At 41.0% G+C, this 26,932-nt stretch overlaps 1 protein-coding gene across 1 annotated transcript in view; it reads left to right on the plus strand.

Annotated features, from left to right (window-relative positions):
• The window catches only part of TMEM163 (transmembrane protein 163), a 157,721-nt gene that overhangs the window by 106,608 nt on the left and 24,181 nt on the right, over nt 1-26,932 (plus strand). The window contains exons 5-6 of the mRNA XM_054044798.1: nt 4,354-4,450; nt 22,945-23,056. Coding sequence (XP_053900773.1) covers nt 4,354-4,450; nt 22,945-23,056 — 209 coding nt within the window. The remainder of the gene's footprint in view (nt 1-4,353; nt 4,451-22,944; nt 23,057-26,932) is intronic.

A 26,932-nucleotide genomic window follows, 5' to 3' on the forward strand; every position in this document is an offset into this window, starting at 1 on the left:
AGTAAATTGAACTCTTTCCTCTGAGCGTCTACTGTTCAGAACTAATGCCTGAATGTGGTAGCAGGGCTATGCTGCTGGTAGTTTATTACAGAAGAGATAGAAAACTAAGGTCCTTAAAAATGCCATGACACTCTTGAGAAGAGTAGCAGCATTAATGTCAGCAAGAAGGGTATCAGCATTAATCCCAGGACCAGGGCAGAATTTCAGCATGGCTAATTCATTACTCTCAATTCTTCAACTCTCCTGGCAATTCAGTTGGATATAGTATGCTTGTTCACTGCACTTCCATCAAGTGGTGTACTGTGCTCCTTCCCCAAAGGTGACTTCACTGATCAGTTGCGAGTCAAGTGGTTCCTATATATTATGGAGCACGGTTAAGCATTTAGCTCAATGCACCTGAAGAAGGGGAGACGGCATGTACACAATTCAAAGATTCAAAAATCAGATGTAATACAGATAAAGCTACATCAGCCACACAGTGTGGTGGCGAGCTTGAATGCTGTGACTTTCCAACATTTTTTTTAAAATTTGAACTTTAATTCTGAGTTTCCTGCCTTTCAAATAGTTGAAAGGTTTTTTTTTTTAAAACCCAACGTTCTAAATGAGGTGATTCTCTGAAGTAACCAATAATTCTTCAGAACTTCTGCCCGCTCTTAAAGTTGTTTTGTCTGGGGGATATGTACAGTACCTATGGATGGGATTCATTGGGCAATAGCACTATGCTATATACTCATTTCTATGAACATTCACATAGAGAGAAAGAAAGAGCGCTACTATTTGCTGTGGGCCCAGTCCAATTCCCATTGTAGTCGGTGGAAAGACTGCCATGAAAAGTCTTCAGTAGGTTTTGAATCAAGCCTCATAACTGCAGTGATCCTCCTTTGTACTTTTTGGCTATGTCTACACTGCACGCCTCTTGCGGCAGTATGTAGGATATGGGTAATTACATGCTGCAGTGAAACACAGGCTTTGTCCGCAGGGAGCTTCTGGAGCCTTTCCCCTCTGCCGGAGTCTTTCCCTGTGGCAGGGAAAGGCTCCAGCAGCTCCCTGCAGTGGGGAAAGGTTCACTGCCTATCTTTCCCTGCTGTCTCCCTGGTGATGGAGTCTTTCCCTGTGGTGGGGAAAGACTCCAGCAGTGGGGAGGCAGTGTGCCACTACACTGCTAAAAATATCAGTGTAGTTGCGAGAGGCATTACTTACGTGAGTCGAGAACCCTCTAGGGTACGTACATCCAGAGGGTTCAGGAGTGTCTTTACTCACCTAAGCAGTGCATCACCATCTACACTGCTATTTATATCCATGCTAGTTGGGCTAGCCATATATGTACTCTGCACACCGCCAAAAAGAGAATGCCATGTACCCTTTGATATGTAATTCTGTGGACAACTTCCCATCTGGCTTGCAATTATTTAGTAATGTGAGCTGGCTCATCCAGACTTATAATAGAGAACCCATGAAGTTGCATTTGCCTAGCACCTTAGTACTAACAGACTGCACTTGTATCTGGAAACATTTTATTTAGTTGCAAAGTTGTCAAGTAATTGTTTGGTTAAGATCCCCAAGTCATGCACCACTTACCAGTGGTCACAGGTTTTCCAGGGAGCAAGACAAACAGCTCAAGGATAGATTACACTGTGTTTGCTTCTGCTGGTATAACCAGTGGTACAAGGCACTGGGAGCTGTGCTTGCTGGGTTGGGGAGAGAGCACTTGCAGGGGTCAGAACAACCCCAAACTGGGCAACACTGGCCAAGAAAAAGATGCAACTAATGTGGCCAAGGCGTGCACTGATTCCGTGAATCCCCTAGGCAGTCTCTGTCCTGTGGAGCCCTTGGTGTCAGTTAAAAGTGCCTTCCCCAGAATTACTAAGGGAAGGCATGGTAGAAACAATATCTTCCCTTCCCTGAGGGAGAATCCCCTTGAGGTAGAGCAGTGCCTATTGATACAGGGAAGTGTAATTTACAGTCTAGACTAGCAGGGGCAAATTGATTCCAGCACAAGCATTTATATTGGCTGGGGTTTAGCCAGTCAGGAATGACAATAAAAGTTTCCCCCTAACTTTTGTTTTAAATAAAAAGTCAGCAATGTGGTCCTGTATGAAATGAAGATGTGCCATCTGACTCAGTGGGTGGCCTTAGGCAAGTTGCTCAATCTCTGTGGGCCAAATCTGCTCTCAATAAATGGCACCACTCTTTCTTTACACCTATGTGAGTATAATTTGGGCCCAGGTCTCGGCTTCCCCATCCATAAAATGGGAACACTCCTACTACTTCCTGGGTTTATTTAATGTGAGACACCCTATATCAATGCTAAATTATGAAATAAAATATCTAAAACACCACAGGAAGGTGATATTGAAAATAAAAAACCTTTCCACCTCATACTGAGTGTAGAAGGCTCTGATTATATTCCCTTTCACAGATTCATTCCGATGAAGTGAAATTATCAATCTAGGAGAGTTAATCAACTATTGAACCAGGAACTTTTAGAAAACGTGTGATAAAATGTCTCACTGTCCCTCTGTTTTCTCCTTTGCAAGTTTTCACTCCCCTTCAAAAATGATCTACTTTGCCTTCATTATTGCTTCTCCTCTAGAAAGCAGATTTGTCAGCGTAAAACCATGAAGGGTGATGATGACTTAATACTCCAGATCTGCATAGAATCCATCCTACTTGCTTATTCCTCCACCTAGAGGTTACTGGCAGATCTCGGGTACTCTCAAAATGCACAAAGTGGATCTGGGAGTGGTGTGCAAAGAGGGTAAAGCGTCCAGTTGCACACCTTCCACCATGTACTGTGGTAGAGTATGCTAAGAGGGCCTGCTCAACTTACCCCAGGCAGCAAACACCTACTCCAGGACTAGTGTAGCAAAGTTGTGTCCTCCTTTCCAGTAAGAAAGTCCCTGTTACCCCATCAGCAAGAAGGATGCGTGATATACAAGCCTCTTTGTTGATGCTGGAGCATCCTGGCATAAAGGTGATCCTCACTGCGCCCTTTACTCAAAGTTTCAGTGGCCAGAGATTGTCAGGGGGGTGGTGGAAAGTGGCCTCAGTGCACTTCAGGATCTGACCCTCTGCTTCCGTTAGTGAATGAAGTGCTGGAATGCTGCATCTGCACCATTGCTGAACCTGCATTTCTTGACCTTAGCAGAGCAATGCAATCACATTGCAGTCCCTAAACCGAGCTTGATGTGAATGTAACATGTTCTGCCAAACTGCCAGATGGGCTGATGTCTAAATTGTTAAAAATAGTAGCACAGTGCTGTTCTAATTATAGTATCCTCAGATTGTTCTAACAGATAGGTGCCAAGACACTGAATACCAGACAAAGAAAATTGCTACTTTCTTTTAGGAAAGTTTAAAGAAAAATATATTTATAGCAATATGATTTCTACAAATATTTAGTGTTTTAAATATTGTACTGTTTTAAATTTGCTGTTGCTGTATTTTATATACTTCTTATGTACTGACTACAGAATACTTCTAATAAACTACTAAGAGAATGAAACTGAGTATTGCTATAAATGTATTGATATTGTAATGGATGGGCTAGTATTTAGGTGCACCACTTTTCTCTACTGGAAGGAATCTAACTGCAGAAGGCGAGTCTCTTCTAGGTCAAAGAGGTAGGGCCCTGTGCTTTTGGATCAGAAATAGGAGTTTTATCTCTGCTCTTGCTTTGAAATTGGGAGTGGCCATTGTGTGCATTGTAAGTCTGAACTATGACTACTTCCTGTTCAAAACGTGCTTGTTTCACTGTTGCCTCCTTCTCTCTTCATCCCCCTAACACCCTTTGTTTGCCTTCTTCACCTGTTTCGTTTTGGCATACAACAAGATTGTATCTTTTTGGAGTAGGGACTGTCTTTGTACTTTAGTTCTGTGCATCACCTAGCACAATAGGGCTCTGATCCCTGTTTGGGGCCTCTAGGCGTTACTAGATCCATGGACATCCTGTAAGATGATATTAAAACCTGAAATGTAGCTCTTCTGGTTACCAGTTGGGATTCATAATCTTCTCTTCCTTCAAGTTGAGGAAGAGACAACTGCAGCTCAGGTGTCAGGTTCCTGTGACATTACCATCTAGATTCTCAAATCTCTTCCCATCATCCTCTAATAAAGAAAGGGGATTTAGACTGGAGAGGCCTGTGCACAGAGAGACAGCTATTCTTGCCAAATCTTTTCCAACTATTGTCCAGCATTTAAGAAGTGAAAAGGAATTGGGACTGTCTTCTGCCTTTAACCCGAACCCCCATTCTTTAGCTCCTCCATATAAATGATCATTAATGTTGTCAACTGTGTTGTTAATCAGAAGGTCTGAAAGCTCCAAATAAGCTCTCAACTTTTCTTTCTTTTCAGAGCCTGTGTTATCTTGGGTGTGATATTTCTTCTTTCAGCTGTATGTATAGTGGTCAAAGCCATCCATGACCTTGCGATGAAGTTGCTCCCAGAAGTGGTAAGGCCATTCTTTTCTTTATGATGCTCTCCTGGTCCCCAGTCCTGCAAAGGGCTGCAGGAAGGCAGACCCTGTACTCTCATGAAGCCCTATTATATTTAGTGGAGCTCCAGCAGGTGAAGGGGCCTGCCTGTGTACACATCATTGTAGGATCATGGTCTTAAAGTGATATTTTTTCCATACTGTAAGGTATAATCTCCTGTTGAGGTACAAGTATGACCCACATTAACATTACATGCCAATCCTGCTCACTTTAATTGTCTAAAGCTCTTGTTGAGGGCTGTAAAGTGAGTAGGTTTGGGCCCTAATGATGGTGTTCAGGTGAGGTCTCTCCAGCCCAGGTACATTTTTTTAATGAGGAGAATGTTTCCACAGCACAAGACCCCACCGACTTGGTTTTTGTTTTTAACATGGAAAAATATTTGGGGATTGTATTTTTTGTTTTCCAGCTCCTGCCTCCACATCCAGAGACACGTGCAGGTGGCAGGAGAGACTCAGGTGAGGGGAGCATGTTTTAGCTTCCGCTGGGAGAAAGAGCTGGCTCTTCTAGGTGTCCCACCATGGGGCATCACAAAGGCTTTTCTCCTGTTCCCTGCTGCCAGTGCAGCTACAGAAGCCCGCCCAGACTATCAGAGCAGCCTTCGCCAGCAGCCTCTCTCTCATCTCAGTGCTTCCTCCCTTCCAACAGCACTCAGAGTCAGTCCCCCACACCCCTGCCTGTCCAAACTGGCTGCTCAATGGGAGAGCCAAAGGGCACCATTTCTATCATCAGAAGGGCTTTCCTAGTCTTTGCTGGCCCAAATATTTATAGCTGAACATGTCCACAGACCAGTGCACATGCTCAAGTCAGGATTGGGTGCACACAAAGCTCTCTGACCACACCTGATTTGGGTGCTTCCAACCCCATGCATATGCAATACAGGTGTGCACATAGACATGTGCAATGTTACTCTGAAAATTTGCCCCTGGGCATTTCTTTGCCAAATTTGCGCCACACCCCCCTCCACACATCATCAGATCAACACCCTGGTCACCTTTAATTAGGAGATGGAGGCAGGCCTGGAAACTACAAAATACAATCTCAAACTATTCTCCATGCTTTTAAAAACACAAGTGGTCTACATGGGGTTTTATTCTATGGAAACTTCTTTGTGGTTGGGCAAAAACTACTAAATTAAGTCTACATGCAATACTTTATTGGGAGTTACATGCTCATCAAGAGTAGAGCAAGCCCTGGTGGGCTTAAGTATTATATTTCTTTTAATTAGCAAGAATATTCACATCTAAATATATGCTCCTGGATCTATGTAACAGCAGCAAGCCATGCAGGGAGGTTTCTGTAACAAGCAAAATAACCATCTTAAGGCTGTATAGTGGTCTATGGCAAATAAATTTGGAAGGTTTAGCACATTTCTCTGTGGGTAAATGTCCACAGTATAAAAATCAATTAAATAAGAGAGCCCAAAGAGTGAACTGGCATGGAAATCACACTGACTAGAGATAATGCCTCTCTCTCTCAAGTGGGCCTCAGTTCAAGGGACATCACTCATTTTAGTCTCAAAGTTCCTTATGATTCATACAAATTTGGTGTCTCATTGCTTGTATTTTTGAAACTTCTTTACATCAGAAATAAAGAATCTTGAAAGTGGGGTTGTAAAATGTTTGTGCCCTAAAGGAATGAATCTCCCAACATTCGAGGATGTGATTTTTTGAAATTTGTTTTGCACTGGAGTGAAAACACTAGAGACACACCTACCACAGAATAGTCAGTAGCCCAGTTAGGGGACTCACCTAAGAGGTGGTAGCGCCCAAATCACCAGCTGCTGGAGGGGGGGTGGACAGTTGGTCTGTCTCTGTTTCAGGGAATCAGCATTTTCTGATGAAAAAAATGTTTCGTTGAAGAATTCAAGTCTTTAGAAAAATTAGGCTGATGCCTTTCACAAGTGCTGCATTTACATACACACAGAGACAAGAGTGACAACAGGAAAGTGTAGCTGGTCTGGTCTAGTGTGTGGCCACCTAATAATATGGCAAGCACCACACACACTTAGGAGTTTTCAGAATGTGGGAGACCAAAGAATTTTACCTGGAAAGCTGTTGCTGTTAAAATGCAAAAAATGATGCTGTTGATATTTATCTCTTACTGTTCAGGGCCATTTATAATATATGTCAGGAGTTCTCCTTTGCAACCCAGGAATTAAAATGGAAAGTGTGGAGACTGAGAGAACAACATTATAATAGAGATAATGCTGCCCATAATCTCCAGTGGGGAGATTTGCCTAAAGGCTACAGGACTCAAAATATGTAATGGCAATTACTGCTCTTTAATAGGGACCCCTTCAGGTGATCTAGTGGCTTTTAGTTCTTCTGTGCCTGAATCGAATGCTGATTCTGTCTGTTTGCTCATATTAATAGCTCTGCTTTAGCTGCTCAGGCTCTATCCCAATGCAGACAGTTCCTCCTCCCAACTGCATGGACCTTTTCAAAGAACAAATATTTTCTACAGCTCCCAAAACAATATCATTAACAATGAATCAGTGTCTTCCATTAATGAAAAACCTGCTTAAATGGAATGAAATGTCGCCACCAGCATGTCCTGATGATGAGGATTGTTCTATATTGGGATCTCTATAGTGATGGCTGAGGAGGAGGAGGTTTTGTTTGCTCTACCTTAGAGCACCAGCTAATGTGTAGTTTATATTACTGACTTATAGTATTAATTTTATTATATTTTGTGGATATATTGTCACCTAATATAGCTATAATATATGCATCTACATGGCAACTAGATCTGGTGAATTTTTGGACAAAATTTATTTGCTGAAAAATGCAGTTTTAGGTTGACTGATACAATTAGAAAATTAGGGTCAAATTTGGCAAACAGTTTTGGCCAAAAATTGATATTTTTTTAAGAAGTCAAAATGTTTTGTTTAGACTTTTAAAAAATGAAATATTTCAACTTTTTGTTTCAATGATGTTTCACTTTGAAATGTGGCTAAATTTATTTAAAAACAAAGACAAAAAAGGTGAAAACACACCTGAAAATTAAATGAAACAACCCGTCTCCCCTTCCCCCCCAAAATTGTATTTTGATTCAAACTAAATGTTTTGTTTGACCCACAATGAAATTACCTTTTTAAGTTTCAGCAAGAAAAGTGTCCAATTTGAGTTGACCTGAAATGTAATTTTTTGGATTTTTCTGTTCAGCCACCACACCAAAATGTTCTATTATTCACTCAGCTCTAGTTGCAAAGGTATTGAGTGGTACAGCATAATCTGCCCCTGTCCTTTGTGCACAGCAACACAATATCCAATTCCATGTCAAGATGGTGACTGTGAATACCATCTCTGGGGCTGATTTTAATCTTACACTGGCATTCCACTGATGTCGGTGGAGTTATGGTGGTGGTGTGAGAGCCAAACACGAAGGGCCAGTAACTCCACAAAAACCAGAGGCATTACACCACTTTTTCACTAGTGTAACGAGGTCCAAATTCGATCCAGACAGTCTAATCCAATGCAAATTGTACTGGGGAGCCATGTTGCATGACTTTGTGTGTGTGTAATTTATACTCAGATCTGCCTTTCCTGGAGCAGAGGTCATACAGAGCAGAGGGTAACTTTTCAAATCGTTGTGTGAAATTTTAGCAGCATGACTCTGATTTCAAGAGGAATCATGTGGCTAAAACCCCCATATCGCCACTGGAAAATGCAGCCCTTCATGTTCAAATGTTGAGTACAAAACTAGCATTGTTAGTTTGTTTTAAGACAGGGAAAGTTCAGCATGTGCAGCTCGACTCTTCATTGGGGCACAATTTGCATGGCTGTTTGTGTGGAACAAAATGGTAGATTGAACCATTGCCGGAAGTACAAAGCTTCATTTTTCATCATTGATATATACACAGTAAATTGCACTGACTTTGTCAGGATTATATATACACAGCGGTGGGACAGATATAATTTCTTTGAGCTCAACTCTAATTTGCATAAATTTTAGAACAAATAATTGAAGATATGAACAAGCCTTGAATGAGAAATGTATCAAATAATTACGTATCAATTTGTTAATTATAAGCTGTCTTGATTAAATGCCTCAAAGGGTAATCAGCCCCCTCTGAATTGTTCCGAAATAATTACGCTAACCTTATTGCATTTTCTGCCATGTATAATATGGGTCATTTCATTCATCAATTTTTAACGTGCCAGTAACATAAAAGGCATTTCCTTAGAATGAATGTGCAAGATCCTTCATCAAAGGATTGACCTGTTTTTGAAATAGATTTCAGAAAGGGAAAAATTAATAGCGCGCTTTAAGTAAAAAGAAAAACAAATGGATTTCAAAGTGTCAATGACTAAGGAATCATCCCTCAGTTTCTTGTCATAGCTGCACGCAGAAATATTGTGTGCATGGCATTTTGCATTGGATTAGATGGAAATGTAATCTTGATTTTTTTAGCCATGTTAGATGATGGAGTTCTGCCGTAGCGTTGAGTTATCTCTTTGCTAACTCCAACCAAGACTAAATGAGTCCACGGAGAATGACAGATTTATAGGCTCATGCAAATATCCTGTTTCAGAGTCCCATCTGGTAAGGTGCGGAGTGCCAGACACTCAATGTAGCTTGATTTACAGTGGAGGATGATCTGGCCTCATTTTTATACTTGTATTTTGAGTAGGGTGACCAGATAGCAAACATGAAAAATCGGGACAGGGGTCGAGGGGTAATAGACAAGACAAAGCCCTGAATATCGGGATTGTCCCTATAAAATCAGGACATCTGGTCACCCTAATTTTGAGGCTCCTAAGCACATTTAGAGATTTCAAAAACGGATAAATAAACAACAACAAATCTTATGAAGTGGCTTGCAGTGGAATGCTTTCCATGGAGGTCATGGCTTTTTGCAATACTTTTAACATTTCAAAGGCTTGGTACATGCTATATTTCCTTCTTTTAGTTCCCTTACCTAATGTGCCTGGGACTGTGTACTGATTACTTAGGAAATGCCTGAAGGGCAGAAGTTGAAGTGGTAAATGAGTGTGTTTTTGTATGTGTGTGTCAGATGCTTGGCAATTTATGTTGTTCCATGTGTATGATACGAAAAAGCCTGCACTGAACAATGACCCAGCACTTTGGGAAAGTTGGGTAGTAAATTAGTTATGTATAAGCTGTTACTATTCTGGGGAACAGAAGTTTGTTTAAAAGTGATTCAGAAATGAATTTGTCTCAAGTGTTGAAAACATGAGCACTTGCACTCCAGGGCTATTTGCAAGGACTGTGCTATAGAGTATATGGAGTGAGTAGCATAATGAATGTTTTTTCCAGTTATTGTGGTATAAATAACAGGCAGAAACCTGCAGCTGGACCTCCCATCACAGTCAATGGAAGTTTTGCTTGTGGTGGGCCTAGGCACAATGAATGGAGTACTACTGTACAATTGTGAGCGACAGATGGCTCCTTGTGTTACTGTTAGGGGAGTTAAATTTGCTGAGCACCAGAAAGTGTGCTTGGGGTCTCTCCCCCTGCTTGTAGGGCACAGTAAGTTGGTGACACCCATCCAGAGCAGATCCTACTACATGTTTCTCATCCACTCTTAGTTTGCGTTTATAGCTCTAATAAGTGTTTTGAAAACGCATGAGTTATTTTTGCAGATTTAGAGATTGTTTTGTGTGTATGTATACGCAGTGTGTGTGGTGTGCCAGCGCATGCATACACACACACAGAGGCTTGACAGAATTTGATTTTTTTATAATTTTGACAGAGGTTTATTTTGAAGCATTTTTTTCATTATCTATTAAAATTTTCACAGTTACATGGGGGAGTCAGACAATTATTTAATGACAGACACTGGGATTTAAAAAGTTAAGGTTTTATCACCGATAAAATACAAATTGTCAACATCTCATGTCAAAATACACAAAGCAAATATTCTTAAATCAAACTCTAAAGTTCTCAAGCACCATTTTTATGACATTGCCTATTGGTAAATTTATTATTTTTTTCATCGGGTTGTGAGAGTACAGTGAAATTGACATTTACCAATAAAAATTTAATCCTTCCAAGCCTATATATACACACATACGAGCATACATATGTTTATACTGCTTATTAAAAGGTATTATTTATTTTTAATCTGCTCACTGGTGCATCCTTTTAGTCCTGTGCTGCTGTATTTTGATTTTTGGAGTTACCGCAATATAAAATGCTATGTTTTGTTCTGTGCTAATGGGGCTCTTACCAGTTGGTCCATGTGATGTCCTTCCTAAGAAATCTGGCCATTGCTGGAGGTGCAACAAAGTGGTAACATATTATAGTTCTGTAATTTATCATATGGCTTTGCAGTTTATCCAGTGCTAACACCACCACATATATAATGTGAGTAGTTATGTAATTTATCACGTGGATACCACCTTGACATGTTGTTTAGCTATATAATTTACATGCACACTCTCTCAACAGCATTTTAATTAATACGTATGTTTAGACCTAAAGATTTTCATTCCCCATTTAACTTTTATTGGCATGAGTTCTTCTTTGGTTTTTAGCTTTCGTGTCCAACTGTAGAAGTGTGATCATCCGTGTGTCATATTAATGAAGGGAGGATTACATCTCAAAGCTTTAGGAAAGATCCTAAACAGTGGCCCATGTTTCTGTCCAAAGAATAAATGGAAACTCAGTAGCTGTGTTCATTTATATTTGAAGGAATATTGACACTCCATTCTTTTGATGTCATGGTGTCTGGACTCCTATTCAGTTTGCAGTAATTTCTTGATCTTGAACTACTAGAACTGAAAATATGAGATGAGAAGCATCAGAACTCAACTCGGTCTGAGCTGTCAAACACTGTCTCTGAATGTGTTAGCACTTAACCTTGGGGCTTCTCTGATGGAAATTACTTATCTTTTTGGGGGGGGGGGGGTCACCCTGTTTTAATAATTAAATACTATTGAATAATATAATTAAATAAAATGCAATAATAAAGAAAATGGTGGGTTATCACTTGACCTGATACCACACACTCTTGTCTGTTCAGAAGGCTAAAAGGACTAGCGAGGAGACTGACTGTTTTAATTTCATGTGTGGTTGTAAATCAATTTACATTTTCTACTTGTCGGTGTTTGCATTTCCCCAGATAATAGTGTAACACATGTAGTGTCAATGAAGTTTAGTGTTTGTCCTTATCAGTATGGCAAAGGACAACTTCTTGCAGGAGTAAGCAATTATCGGTCAATATTTCTGTCATTTGCTATAGCACATTGGAGAAATAACCCAGTATGTACACAAAAGGCATGTAAATTATATCAGAATTGTTTTCCTCCCCTATATTTTAGTAGATGAATATTCATTTGTAGGAGTAGTTAACCCCTAACTATGCTTCATACTGCTGAACAAAAAACGAAAGAGGAACAGGAGGTCGTATAATGTAGTAGACCAAAGGCCTGCAATTCCTGAGTTCTAATTCTGACTCTTCTACTTATTTGCTGTGTGGCCTAGGGAAATTCACTTAATCTCTCTGGGTTGAATTCAGCTGTTGCAGAAGTTGAAGCAATGTTTTCTGAGCGAATGAGAGTTGTACCTCCTTATGCTAGGGCTGAATTTGATTCTTTCATTCCAAGTTTCTCCATTTGTAAAATCTAGAGTACAGTTACTCTTCCTCATATGGTTGGTACAAAGGTGAATTAGATAATATTTGTAATGTTCTTGGAAAATGCACTGCACTAGATAAAAGTGTGAATTGTTATTGTCATTCAAAAATGACAAAAGGTTCAAAGTATATTTTGTATCATGGTAACTAACAAATATTGTTATAAAACTAAAATCCTAACACCTGTCCCCAGGGATTAGTTCTCAAAATGATGACTGGTGAACCTCAAAAGGCTACCCAAGTGGTACAATGATAATACTTCCCCAGTTCATTGCGGGTGTTGTGACAATGTTGTTAATGTTTGGGAGGTATGTAGCTACTGTAGTGCTGGTCATAAGAGTGTCTAAGTAGAGAGAGAATGAGTGAGTTAAGTTTCCATCCTGATAAACATAAATGCTTTTCTTGTGGCAATTCAACACTTCCAGAAGCACAGAGAGAGCAAAGAGGGTAGAGTCTGTTGGAGGATGAGATGGGTGGAAGAGGTTCAAGAGGTATTGGAGGGGTGAGGTGAAAGTGTGTGTAGTTTAAGTTTGACATGGGAAGAAGGTCTTTATAGTAACCAATCTGAGCAGAAGGCTTGGGTTTATGTTTTTCAGGACTGGTTTGCCTGTCCTTTATATATTGTTTTTTCATCCATAGATCTCAAAGAAGCTTTCTGAAATGCCATAATAATGTGTCGTCTCCTGTTCTTGCATCTGACAAACACATTTTATTTGGCTGACCAAGTCCAGACCACTTGTATAATAACAACTAGGATCATGCGTCATTACTAAAATCCTCACATTGGAACAGAGTCACATCAGTTGTCTGTTAATTTTTGAGTCCTGTCAACTACCTGTGGGTTTTTTGGTTGTTTTTTTTTGGGGGTGGGTGGGAGGGGAGATGGGGCAGTTTTTGAGTCTCCAAAGCAGTTTTAGGAAGAAATAGGATCAAATTATCCAGTCATCTAGCTGACGTATGACAAATCCTTCTTTGTAGGCAGTGAGTAAGTTGGTTTCCCTCAGAGTGGCCTCTTGATTTGGTGCCCTATCTTCATTCATGAAAATGGCATTCAATCATGGAGGATTTTTGGCCTCCTGTAGCATTTAGTATTTCCCTCTCAAGTTAACTTTCTCCTTGAGAAAATCCAAAGATGAACTGTGTCTACAGCCTGATAACAGATTAACCTAAACATGTCCTGAACATTGCAACATTGACATATTTAAGCTCTTCAAAGGCCAATAGCAAGATGAGTGATTATCGGCATAGGTGCAACCAAAAAAACATGGAGGCAAGAAATTCCTTTTCCTATTGCTTGTTTGTCACCAGTGTAGAAACGGATTCAACCTATGGATGTAAATAACATGTAAAAACAATAACTATGTAACTGATTAAAATTCTATTGGTTACATGTTTAAACGTTTAACCGGGAAATTAGAGTTGCGGGGGCTACTGCAGCTCCCCCATGTTTTAGACGGGGTCCTGGCTGCCGACCCCACACCTGGGGGTCCCAGCTGCCAGCCCCACCCCCGGGGATCTTGGCAGCAGAGCCCCCGGGGCAGGTCTTAATCATTAACAGAAACCGATAAGCATCAGGCTTATTGGTTAACCGGTTAAACTTTTACATCCCTAATTTGAACAGGGTTGGAAACAGAGATAGGAGTGATACAGAGGCTCCATCTCCAGAGTAACTCCAACAAATTGGGATTCTACTTTGACTCAGCATCCTCCAACAACAGATCACAAGTGCTAGGCCAGAAATATTGTAGCTTGATCAATGGGCAGGGGTAGCCTGCCGGTTAAAAGACCATCAGACAAGATGAAGAAGAATTCTGATTTCCAAGAAGGAAAGGGCCTACTGAGATACATTTGTACAGCTCTACATACATTGAGAGACTACCACTGATTTTTTTCTCTCCCCCAGGTTTGGGATAGAAGCTAGGGAAGGAATTTCTTGATTGACAGAGAAGTCTGGCTTATTAGGTTAAATTTCCCTTTTTTTGTGACAGTATTTTCTGGAAGTATTTTATGTAGATTTTTAAGCATTTAGGGACAGGGACCGTGACTTCTTACGTGTCAGTAAAGCACTGAGAACATTATTGACAATATATACTTGAGCAAATAATCATGACTGGTTTAGATTTCTCCTAGATGTTGATTATTGGATGGCTCAAGTGATTGATAATAGCATATGGAGACTTACACTTCAGATCTAATCTGACCCATGCTGATAGCAAACAAAAGTTAGCATCTGTTTAGTGGCTTGTGTGAAATGAATTGGTGGTCTCAATCCACTTTCAGCTGGACAACTAGCTGACTCACTAGAGGGACATCTCTTTATATAAAGACAAACATTAATTTAAATAGTATTTTATATCCATTTGAAGTCAAAAGGTATAGAACATGGGTGAGTTACATTGGCAGAGTGGGGAAGTGTGGAGCGCCCTGTCTCTTGAACTGAAAATTTTTTATTTTAAGCAGGCCCTTTTCATGAGTCCTAAATTCACTTTAAAAATGTTTTTCTTGACTTCGTAGTTCCTAAATTTATGGCTTGGGCCACAGAATCTCTTGAAAGCAGCATTCAGAACATTATGTTTGTATTATTTCTTATGAATATTCTGATTCTATGGAATTGCTCAATCGCAGCACTTCAACAGTACATATGCAAGTCTAGACATTCTCAAGATAATATTTGTACTAATAATAGATGATTCTATCTTGGTGTGAAGAGAATGCACATCTCCTCCTTGAATCAGACACTGGATTGTCAGATTGTTTTCTGACAACGAAAGTGATTAAAATGCTTTCCCCTTTTGAAGCTAGCTTGCGAGACAGACCCTCTGGATTCTCAGCCGCTCCCTCCAGACTGATTAGTGAGAACTTGCGGAAACCATTCATTATTTGGCATAAAATTTGATTGGGATTTGGGGGGTTTTATGTTTGCATTGAAAACTGATGACTATTTAAACATAAAAACCCACAGGTCTTTGAAATGGAAGCAGTAGTGTTTTTATTTCTTGGTACTTTACATGGAGTGGTTATTAGTTGTGCATTGGTGTCAGATCTACAGATAATAGGAGATTAGGGCTAGCAGTAAAGAAAACTTGAGGGGGATGGGACAAAGGGAAAGGATGGGGCGGGAGACAGTTTGATGGCCCTTGTCACAGTTTCAGAGCAACTGCACCTGTATTCCCACACCATAGTCCACAAAGGGCACGTACTTTAGGCTTCTGGGTCCAAGCCATCACTTTTCCCGGGCAGCAACTTGTCTCTCACTCCGTCTTGACTGGGGATTTTAAGGCTGCACAGCTCCCTGATCTTTACTGTGATATCCCCAGCAAACCAGACAGCCTAAAAAGGCCAGTGCCTGCTATTTGCTTTCTCTCCAAGGGCTCTGGCCGGTGTATTGTCCATAGTTATAAATTACCACATAACTCCTTCTAAACAAGCACATGTATTCTTAAGGGGAAAGCATTAAAACAATAGAAGAAGCTACATGCATGCTAAAAAGCTACCAGAGATCACCTCAGCTCTGACTTAGGGTTCTGGAAGTTTACAGTCCATCAAAACCCATAGCTAGGGTTTCTCCATGGTTACAAATTCATATCTATCTCAGACCAGAAAGAAGGGTGGGTAGATCAGCTGTTTCTTAATATAGGTCAGGCCTTTGATCTTGGCTTTCTGTAACAGATAATCACCCTTACCTTAGGCTTCAAGAGGCTGGGTTTTTGCATAACTAGAGGTGGGGAAATCTACATTTATAATCTCTGCCTAGGAATTCCCCAGGAAATCCACTTAACACTTATTGTCCCAGAAGTCCATACTTGTTTGGCACATTTTCAATACAGTGTTTTGAATTCCCAGGTCTCACATCTATCACATCTCCTGGCTGAAGAGCTTATGTACCATTCAGACTGAAATAATACAAACACATCAGGAAATTGCTATATCTGTAACAGTCCTGCTGTCTTGTATTGACAGGCCCCTGAAGGTGAGGGAGTAGGGGTGCGTGTAAAGAAGTGGCGATAGGCAAACTGGATTTTGAATGAACAAATGCCAAAAATTCAGCTCAGTTCAGATTGTTTGCCCCACTGGTGCTGCCAGCAGCATCCCCAGTGCCCATTCTGGGATGGGTCTCATCCCCTTTCCTCTCCTCATGAGGAGGGAAAAAGGAAATAGAAGAATAAGATCAAGAAAGGCATCTATATTCCCCTAGCTGGCAGAGCTGATGTGCTCCTAGTACCTAGTCTACTGCCATCAGGATGCCTCTCTTGATCTTATCTTTATATTTTTTTTCCCCTCCTCATGAGGAGGAGAAAGGGGGTGAGACCCATACCTCATGAGGAAGGAGAAAGAAGAAATAGTGTGTGAGTGTGTGTGCGCGCATGCACAGACACACACACGAGGAGGGACAGTGAAGACAATTCTTGTCTTGTCACTCCAACCGCAGGAGGAACTGGCAAAAGGTGATTCAAGCCCCAGTGTATCTGACCCATCCCAGAGGGGCTGGGGAAGACTGTCCTGCTCCTGACACCCCTTCCATATGATGAGGCACTCAATTGCTAGAGGGGCTAGAGGGAAGAAGCTGTCCTTCCACCATTCAGATGGTAATGTTATTTGGCGAGGTGAGAGGGAGGCGGTCAGTACATCATCCAAACAAGAGGAACACCTTCCCCCCAATATAAATATCAGCCAAATACAAATAATGGTGTGTTTGCCCAACACTAATAAGCAGAAAGTGGAATGCGGATCTTGGAAGTCCCTCACCACACCCCAAAGATAGGAATGAGTGGGAGGGACTGAAAGTAAAGAGGGGAGATAAACCTGTGCCCTGCAAGGCAGCCACTGTTTTACTCCAATTGTGCAGACATGAGCAACTAGCAACAAGTAGAAATTCTGCAGCCTGGAATTAGAGAGAAGCAAAAAAGATAAATATTAAAAACAAATAATAGCTTAAATGTAGTAACAGGGCAGGGGGTGTTGTATTGGAGTTTCTTCCAACTACTAATCCAAAGGCTACTCAGAAGTGAAACATCTGAGGTGACATATTGGTTGGACCCCTGAAAACATTTGGAAGGGATCCCTCTAGTGACAAACAACAATGAAATGAAATCTTGAGGCTATATTCATTCCCCACTTCAGACTCTTCCCTTCTCATATGAGTAACCACCCCCCACCAGGCAAACTTGCTTATGTTGCAGGGACTAAGCTAATGAACAGATGGTCACTGCTCTGCTTGGAAAGGTTGTTTGAGTTTAACTAAATGCAGCATGAACACACAACTGTCATCATCCTGTTCTCACCTACTCCAGTGGTCAAAGTGCACTTGGTTCAAGTATAGGGGGCTGCTGGATGGCTTTATCAAGGGGCCAGACTTGAGTGCTCCCCTTTCCTAGAAATAATTTCTCTCTGACAACTTAAAGAGCACAATGTTTTAAAAGAAGTTAAATATTAACTCTAAAATGCAGAAATTATAGTCCATCTACACTGCAGCTGGGATCATGGGTGGACAGATACCTGTGTGCTCAAGTAGCACACTAAAAATAGTAGTGTCAGTGAAGGGGGATGTAGCATGGCTGTTGGGTTCACCTCCCAGATCCCCAGGGAATGTACTCTGGTGGCTAGCCCGAGCTGCCATCCATATTACCCCTGGCCACACAGCTACATTTTTAGTGCACTAACTTGAGTAGAGGTAGCATGTGTCTGTGCTGGGAAGCATGCTCCCAGCTATAGCATAGATGTACCCTAAGAAATGCACTCCGATATCCTCCCTTATGAACCAGCCTTGAATCAGTGTTCTAACCATGCCTTATAAGGCAGCCATTGTGTCACTCCAGTTATGCATCAGCACAAGGTTGTTTTGTACAGGAGGATTCTCATTGTTATAATGTGCAGAGATGCTTGCACTTGTGTGGTTTGGAGAATGGCCATCCAGCATTGAACCAGACTAAGTGTGCACTGATATTTTACATATGAAATGATATGCACTTGCTCTCTCTCTCTCTAAATAAATATAGGAGATGTGGGTACAGACACACAAAATGGAGAGCAATGTAGGAGCAAGGGGAGAGGGAAACGGAAAAGAAAAGAGCTTCTATTTACCATGATGAGAAGATTCCATCATATGGAAATGTTCAGCATCTAAAATTTAATCTGTAATAATTCACTGCGATTGCTTTAATTAACATTACACAGAGAAAATTAACAGTGAGTCTGCGTAGATATGCTCCCCCCTTTGTGATTGTCAGATGCTAAGGCAAGAGGTACAAAGAAGGTGGGGCTGAGGGAAGGTCCCAAGGGACCTGGTGCCAGATGGTCAGGCTTAATTTATTAATTTAGATCCCCATTTTTGTCTCTCTTCTAGTCATTTCTGAGGACAAGTTAGTTTAGCGAGAGAATTATTTCACAGCCACAGAGTGACACATTTAACTCTTAGGTCCCTGTGATACTACATATTAGTGTATGCATCTATTTAATATCCCTACCCCCAAAGCAACTGACCTGCAAGAACTCCTCCTTGTGCCAATAACTTCAAACATTTTAACCCCCCAAAAATCACTCCAATGGACTCTCCCAGCTGCCAAACCCTACCACAATCTCCCTGACCCATAAAGCAGCTGCATAACCCTCCTGCCATCCTCTGCCAACTATCTGAACTCACCTCATCTCAGCTTCTGAATGTTACTGCAACCTATCTCCCAGCAAGCAACTTGAGCTGATTCCCCTCATGCTACCTTCTCACCTATTGACCCAAAGCTGGCACTCTCATCTCCCATCCTAGCTGCCAAACTCTTCCTCAGTCTTATCCACATGACAGGGGTCCTGAGCTGACTCCTCTTCCACCTGCCAAACCCTCCTGCTAGCTCTGAGATGCCTCGTTCTTCCTATTTCCAGGTATTGTGCACCTGGAAAATCGGGGAGCATTTTAAGGGATTAAGGAAAGTGGATTTAGAATTGGAAACCCTTTTACTTTTTAAAATTGTTCTCTCTCTCTCTCTCTAGTCTTCCTATCTAATCTATAAAGTACTCAGTTGCCCCAGTACCTAATGCCACTCTGTGGATATTGTTTAAAACTTTCATCTACGATCATATTCATTTAGGTACGGACATGCAAACTGTGCTCCTTTGAAAATCTGGTGTTTGATGGGTTTAAATCTGGTGTTTTATGGGTTGGGACAGGAACCCTGTTTTTTATTTTTCACTTTGTACATCTGCCATAAAAATAAGAGCTGGAAGAACATATCTGGTCACCCAGTCCACATGCCAATTCTTCTCCATCATCAGACCTCCTATTCCACTATGTGAATAATTATAACAATACTTAAGTTGTGTTCTATAGTTCAATGACAAAAATAAAGTATGTAGAAATATTTTTTCTGAAACCCCTAGAAATACATTCATGTATTCAGTTTAGGAGTTTGTAGAAGTGATATCTGTCTATTCAGAAACCTGCATTACACTTATATGTTATCCCTGGGTTCCAATAAACTGGCTAGACAAATTCCAATCACATTAGTAACACACAACAGGGCAGTCATAACAAATGGCAAAATACATTTTAGGCACCATGGATATGGCAAAACATACAAAAAGTAAATTGAATTTAGGACAAAAACCTATGCTACACATCCTCATATTGCAACACACGTATAGAATCAAATCATAGCCTCTCTCAAAACAGGTCTGACACAGAAGGAACAAAACAAATACTATAATAGAAGGAATCAGACACACATTTTTCAAGATTCTGAATGAATAGTTAGACTTGAACATCTCCTAGATCAAGAATTCTCAGACTTTCGCCACCTGGGATCCTTAAAAGGAGCCATTCCTGTTTATTGTGAACCTAAATCCAACCTTCTTTGCAGTCACATCTCACAATCCTTTGGAGTCATATTACCAAACCATGGCTAGCTCTGACTAGCAGATTGAAGGAATTCTGGTTGAAGTGAGAAAAATGTCTTCTTATCATATTCTCCACTAATTGGCAGAAATGGTATAAATACAGCAACCTATGCCATAGCACATCTTTGATATACAGTGGCAAAATTATTATATTCTTTTGGCTTTGTAAACAAAGTACTAAGTGGTTGATCTGCACTGTTGAAGTTCACTGTTCTCCCAAATGCTGGAAAAAGCAGCAAGGACATGCAAACAATGTATCACTTACTAAAACCTCAGAAAGCTACAGAAGCAAAGTGACCCACAGATTTCCACAATAAGGCTTTAATGGGAAGTAGATCATCTTTGAAAGGATCACAGCTGGTGATCATGAAATCCACAATGTAACTGAAATCTTTTCCTGACAGTTCAAGTAAATCTATCACTTGTGGAACATGCGCTTATAGGGGGGGAAAGCTGTAACTGTCCTTAAAATTATATCATCTTCCATTGTTGTATGCAGTGTTGTCATAGCCGTGTAAGTCCCAGGATATTAGAGAGACATGATGGGTGAGGTAATGACCTTCCATTCCTTAACTCCTTAAAGTTCTATCTTGTGTCCCAAAGCCATTCCCATGTGATTTAGCTTCCTCAAACTCCTTGATGCCCTAGGCTTGAGCAAACAACTAAACTTAAATCCCACCTCAAAAAAATTCCAGTTATGCAGGGTTGTCTCAAATCAGCCCTAGGTCTTACCTTGGTGAACGTGATATAGGAGAGACACAGCATTTGCTCCACTGAGTGCTTTGAGAATTGTTTCTTTGCATTTGTAGATGAAGTTTCACAAAGCTAAGGCATATTTCATGCTCTGAAGAATGTAGATTCCTTAATAGAGAAATAAGATCTGGCTTACTCTCTTCTTGAGCATCAGGATATTTGGTGAAATTCATCAAAGAATGAATGATGATTAATTGCACATATATAGAGGTGAAAATATCAATCTATATTTAGGATCAACAGCTGAAGGTTTTTTCCTCCTCGAGTATATAAGGAAAATTGCCTTCATCTATAAAGAAATCCAAGGCATACCGTAAGCACACTGCTAGCCCCCTTTTAATTTGATTACATTTCTGATTAAATTTAACATTTAGAACTAATTAGGCTGTGCCCACATGGGGATCAGAACTATTTAAACATGCTTCCCTGACTGCCCTGGATAGGGATGGCAGTTGGAGAGCAATGTCAGTCAAACCATGCTGTAGAAGACTATAGCATATGTAGTTCTGACAGAAAAGACCCCTGTATCACACTGACCAGGGAGAAGTGCTGAAAGCCTGGCAGGCCTTGTCCTTATTACGCTTTTCCCACCTGTGGCAACAGTGAGAATTCCCGTGCAGATACCTGCTGGCATTTTTACATCCTGACTAATCTTACTTTGAGAAAAGGCAGATGACAACCAACTGGGTACAATACCAGTGGCCAATCTACACTCCCACTCATGGAGTTGTGCTACTTGACAGCTGATCATATGCTGCTGGTTGTATAGTCAGACCACTCTCACATACTCTCCCCACACCCATTTTATGATATAAACCCTACAAGGATTTCCACTGACAATGATCATTGGGAGGCAGCAGTGGTGACTTGTGACTTTTTTGGCCAGTGAGGCGCAAATCACAAAACAATTATTTCCACTCCAGTCCCTGTCCAACGTATATTTTGACAGCTATTAAAACCATACCTTATTTATAGTGACAAAGCAGCAGGAGGTCCCTGGAGTCCCAGGCCAGCTTGGGGGTGGAGCAGCATGGGGCACAGGTCACTTGCTGGTTTAAACTCGAGTAAATGGTGAATTCTCAAAGTCTTTACATCCTGATTTGAAGATGTAAGTAACTCAGCCAGAGGTTAGGAGTCTATTACTGAATGGGGTGGGTGAAGTTCTGTGGCTTGCAGTGTGCAGAAGGTCACACTTGATGATCATGATGGTTCCTTCTGGCCCTAAAGTCTATGAGTCTAAATAGAATAGAAATGTATATGATTCCTAACTACACTTAGTGAGTTATTTAAAGATGTTATGCTCTTTTGTTCCCAATGCCCATTGTACCTTCCCAAAGCCCCTTTTCTCTTTCCTTATGTCTTCCATCATGGTAGTTGCCTCTGCTGATAACATGGGTGAGATGCGTCAAGTTGATGCCAAATCCTGTTGCTGTCAATAAGAATTTGTGCCAGAATATTTTTATCATAATCCCAGGGTGCCATTGACATTGAACTACTAGAAGCTGCAGAAATGAGAGGACATCAGCAGAGATGACTCACACGAATCAAGACAGTTCTATTAACATTGTGTTTACAGTTATAAATGGGCTACAAGAGTCTTACGTCACTGGAAGGATTTCAGTTGTTTGTGGTAGAAGTTTCTTATTTATTTGTATTGATGTCATAACAGCTTAAACTAAGTGCCAAAGCAAAGTCAATGGCAGATTGTGAGACCAGGATTTCGGCTGCAGAAAACAGTAATTGATAGCAAAACTCCTATAGACTTCACTGGCACCACGGTTTGGCCTTAATACACCCCCCCCCTTTTAACTAATAGGAAATTGTACACCCAGAAATGATCTGAATAATATAATTTTAACATCAAAATCAACCAAAGTAAGGAAGCCAGGATGACTTTGTAACTCAGTTAACAGATTGCTTCTTTGTCTAACCATTGCATGAGTAGTAGCCTCCAGTCAAACCCAGATCAAAATATCCCCTAACTCTGAGTAGTTTGGCTCAAGAGCCAAAAGTTTGTGCCTGGGCCCGTCACTAACCATGTGTGATGAAGTGACTAGACACACCAGAGCGAGCAAAGGGTGGAATGGAAATCATAACTCAGAAAGTCTTTTCCTTTGTTGGATAAATCAGCTATTTCAAAATAATATTTGGAATTTAATGTACAGGACAACTAGGTGTGGAAGACATACTAATATCTACCCTCTTCTTTTGCAGGATGACTTTCTGTTTAGTGTCTCCATTCTAAGTGGAATCCTTTGCTCTATCTTGGCAGTGATCAAATTTATGTTGGGAAAGGTCCTTACAAGCAGAGCCCTGGTAACTGATGGTGAGTAGGAAAATATCTCATTCCTCATACAAAATCATTCAGATAATATCATGTGGATTGAGAACTAGCTGAAGACTCAGGAACAAAGGGCAACTGTGCATGGCAAAATATTGAGATGAGAGCACTAATAGGTAATGGGGTACCTGAAGTCTAACACGATTCACTGGTATTATTTAGTATCTTACACAATATGGAACAGATGATTTCAAGAAGGCTAAAGTGTTTAATGCCTGTTTTGCTTCAATCTTCGCTAAAAAGGTTAATGGGGACCAGGTATTTAACACAATTAATATTAACAATAGTAGTGAAGGAACACAAGCCAAAATAGGGAAAGAACAGGTTAAAGAATATTTAGATGTTAGATGTATTCAAGTCAACAGGGCCTGATAAAATTCATCCTAGGGTACTCAAGGAACTAGCTGAAACAATTTTGGAATCATTAGCAATTATCTTCAAGAACTCCTGGAAGACAGGTGAGATCCCAGAGGACTGGAGAAGAGCAAACATAGAACCTATCATTAAAAAAGGGGAACAAAGAGGACCAGGGAATTATAGACCAGTCAGTTTAACTTCAATACTTGAAAAGATAGTGGAATAAATTACTAAACAATCAATTTGTGTGGAGCTAGAGGATAATAGGATTATAAGGAATAGCCAGCATGGATTTGTCAAGCACAAATCATGCCAAACCATCCTAATTGCCTTCTTTGAGAGGGTTACTGGCCTGGTGGATAGGAGGGAAGCTGTAGTTGACACAGTCCCTCATAGGGGGACACAGACATTCTCATAGGCAAATGAAGGAAATGTTGTCTGGATGAAATTATTATAAGGTGGGTGCATAACTGGTTGAAACACCATACTCAAGTAGTAGTTCTGTGAAATGTCTGTGAGATATATCTCATGGGGTCCAGCAGGGTCTTGGGTCCAGTACTGTTCAATATTTTCATGAATGACTTGGATAATGAACTGGAGCATATGCATGTAAAATTTGCATTTGACACCAAGATGGGAAGAGTTACAAGCACTTTGGCTAATAGGATTAGAATTCAAAATGCTTTGACAAAATTAGGGAATTGGTCTGAAATTAACAAGATCAAATTAATTAAAGACAAGTGCAAAGTACTACATTTAGAACAGAATAATCAAATGCACAAATACAAAATGGGGAACGACTGGGTAGGCTGAAAAGATCTGGGAGTTAATAGTGGATCACAAATTGAATATGAGCCAACAATGTCATGCAGTTGTAATATAATTCTGGGGTGAATTACCAGCAGCATCATATGTAAGTAACAGTGGGTAATTGTTCCATTGTACTTGGCACTGGTGAGGAGTACTGGATTATTGTGTTGAGTTCTGGGTGCTCTTCTTTAGAAAAGATGTGGACAACTTGGAGAGAGTCCAAAGGAAAGCAACAAAAATGATAAAAGATTTAGAAAACCTGGCCTCTGAGGAAAGGTTAAAAAAACTGAGCATATATAGTTTTGAAAAAAGACTGAGGGAGGACCTGATAAAAAACCTTCCAATATAATAAGGGATGCTGTAAAGAGGATAGTGATCAATTGTTCTCCATGTCCACTGAAGGTAGGACAAGAAGTAATGGGATTACTCTTCAGCAAGGGAGATGTAGTTTAGATATTATGGAAAAAATGTCTAACTATAGGGATGGTTAAGTACTACAGTAGGCTTCCAAGCAAGGTTGTGGTCTAGGTGTACATGGACCTGCCTCGATGTAGGGGCTGTCTAGATGACTTCTTGAGATCCCTTCCTGAGATCCCTTCCAGCCCTACATTTCTATGACTCTGTTAATGGGATCACAAATGTCATTCCTTGGGATGAGATGAACACCAATCAGAGAGAAATAATGCAGATGAGTTTAGAGAGACTGGAATCATGGACAGAATAACATGAGAGTCAACACAGGAAAATATAGACTAATACATCTGGGGAACACCCAACAAACAGAATTTAATGAGCGCGAGAACCTGGAAAGCGATAATACAGAAGGAGCTCAGGGGTGATACTGTACAGCAAATTAGACATGAATTTGGAAGCAAAACAGGACAGTGTAAATTTGGTTGACCTGTCATATTACATATATATTCTATAGCCTGGGTACAGACACAATTGGTACATTATCCTTGCCCAGTGGGCGAAATTCACCTCTGTCCTCAGAGTATACTGACTTTATAAACAGATAACACTGGGAGTTGGGGAGATTGAATCTACCTTCCCCACCTTGGGCTGGAGCAGTAGCAGCCACTCATGCACTCACTCTGCCAGGCAGAACCTCACCAAATCACTCTTCCAAGCTGGTCTCTGTGGCACAGGTGCAGTTCTCAGCTCAGTGGAGCCTCACATGCCACTTGTGCAGATCTACTCCTCAACTATCCATATCCCACTACCATAGTTCTGATGCATTTGGGGTTCTTCTGTGCTCCCATTTTCATGAGTGAATTTCGCTCACTGTGGATTTCTGAATAGAAACAGTTGTTAAAAGCAGCTATTCACTTTAGCTACCCTGTTGGATGTGGATGGGGGGTGTTCTTGCTGCTGCTGTTTTTAAAGGTATGCTCACATGCTCTTTTTACAAACAAAACCAAAGATGGTAAAGCTTTGAAAAGGCCACAGGGATTTGCTCTGTGGACAAGTGAATCCGCAATTATGGCTGGGATTTCACAGGAAGCTGCAAATCCCTATTAGATTTTATCTGTGAGAATGATGGTTCCCAAGAGAATACATTGTGTATATACACACACAGCAGATAGAAAATAATTAACAAATTATGGGAGTGTCATTTTGCTGCCCTGGAGGTTTCATTTTAAGGATCCTTATTTTTTCCCCTCAACTTTAAGTTAACTCTAATGACTGCTATATTTAGTTATGAACAATTATTTTATTCTGTTATCTATGTATACTTCAAACCAGGGCCAGCTCTAGGCACCAGCAAAGGAAGCAAGTGCTTGGGGCGGCCAATGGAAAGGGGGGCGGCACGTCCAGGTCTTCGGCGGCAATTCAGCGGCGGGTCCCTCAGTGCCTCTCTTCCTCTTAAAGCTGCCGCTGAAGTGCCGCCGAAGAGGAAGAGAGGGAGTGAAGGCTCTGCTGCTGAATTGCCGCCGAAGAATGAAACGGCATGATTGAGGTGCTGCTGATTGGCTTTATCTTTTTTTTTCCCCTCACTTTGCCGCTTGGGGCGGCAGAAAAGCTGGAGCCGGCCCTGCTTCAAACATACCCAAAGTGCACTGGGTGAGGTGCAGACATACAGGATGGCCTTGGGCCCTGCCACAAAGAGATTACAATCTAGAAACAAAAAAACATCCTAAAATGAAGCCAAAAAAGAGAAGGGGAAGGAATATAACACGCGAGTGCAGAGGTGGGGACTGGCCATCACCTTGCTGGGTCCATGATTTTTGTAGCTTATTTAAAACTGCATTTAATTTCCTTCACTCCTCTTTCTTCCCCGCCCGCCCTGGCACACTGACCTTGAACGTCACTGACAAACTAGTGGGCCTAAATGGGTACGGGAGCTTTCTGTGGAGCCTCACTTGTCCCTGGAGACTTTAGTCTTACGGATTTCCTCACCCCTCCACCCCACATCCCACTCCAGCCAGCTATTTTCCATTCTGTGTTTTCCCCCACGACCCTCCCCTATCCATCTAGAGGCTGGTTTAACTCTCCCCATCCATCTCCAATTTAGTCCTTAGCTATATTCATCCCTGGTAACTAACCCGTGTCTCACTTTTGCGAGTGTTTTTTCCCCTTAACTACTTCCTTTCCCACCAGACTGTGACCTCCCAGACCTGCTACAGACACCTCCCTCCTAACATCCTCTTAGGACTGTTCACTGAGTCCAGAACTATGAGGTCATGGGGGACC

This window comes from Malaclemys terrapin, chromosome 11 (genome assembly GCF_027887155.1).
Source record: "Malaclemys terrapin pileata isolate rMalTer1 chromosome 11, rMalTer1.hap1, whole genome shotgun sequence".
NCBI classification, from domain to species: domain Eukaryota; kingdom Metazoa; phylum Chordata; order Testudines; family Emydidae; genus Malaclemys; species Malaclemys terrapin.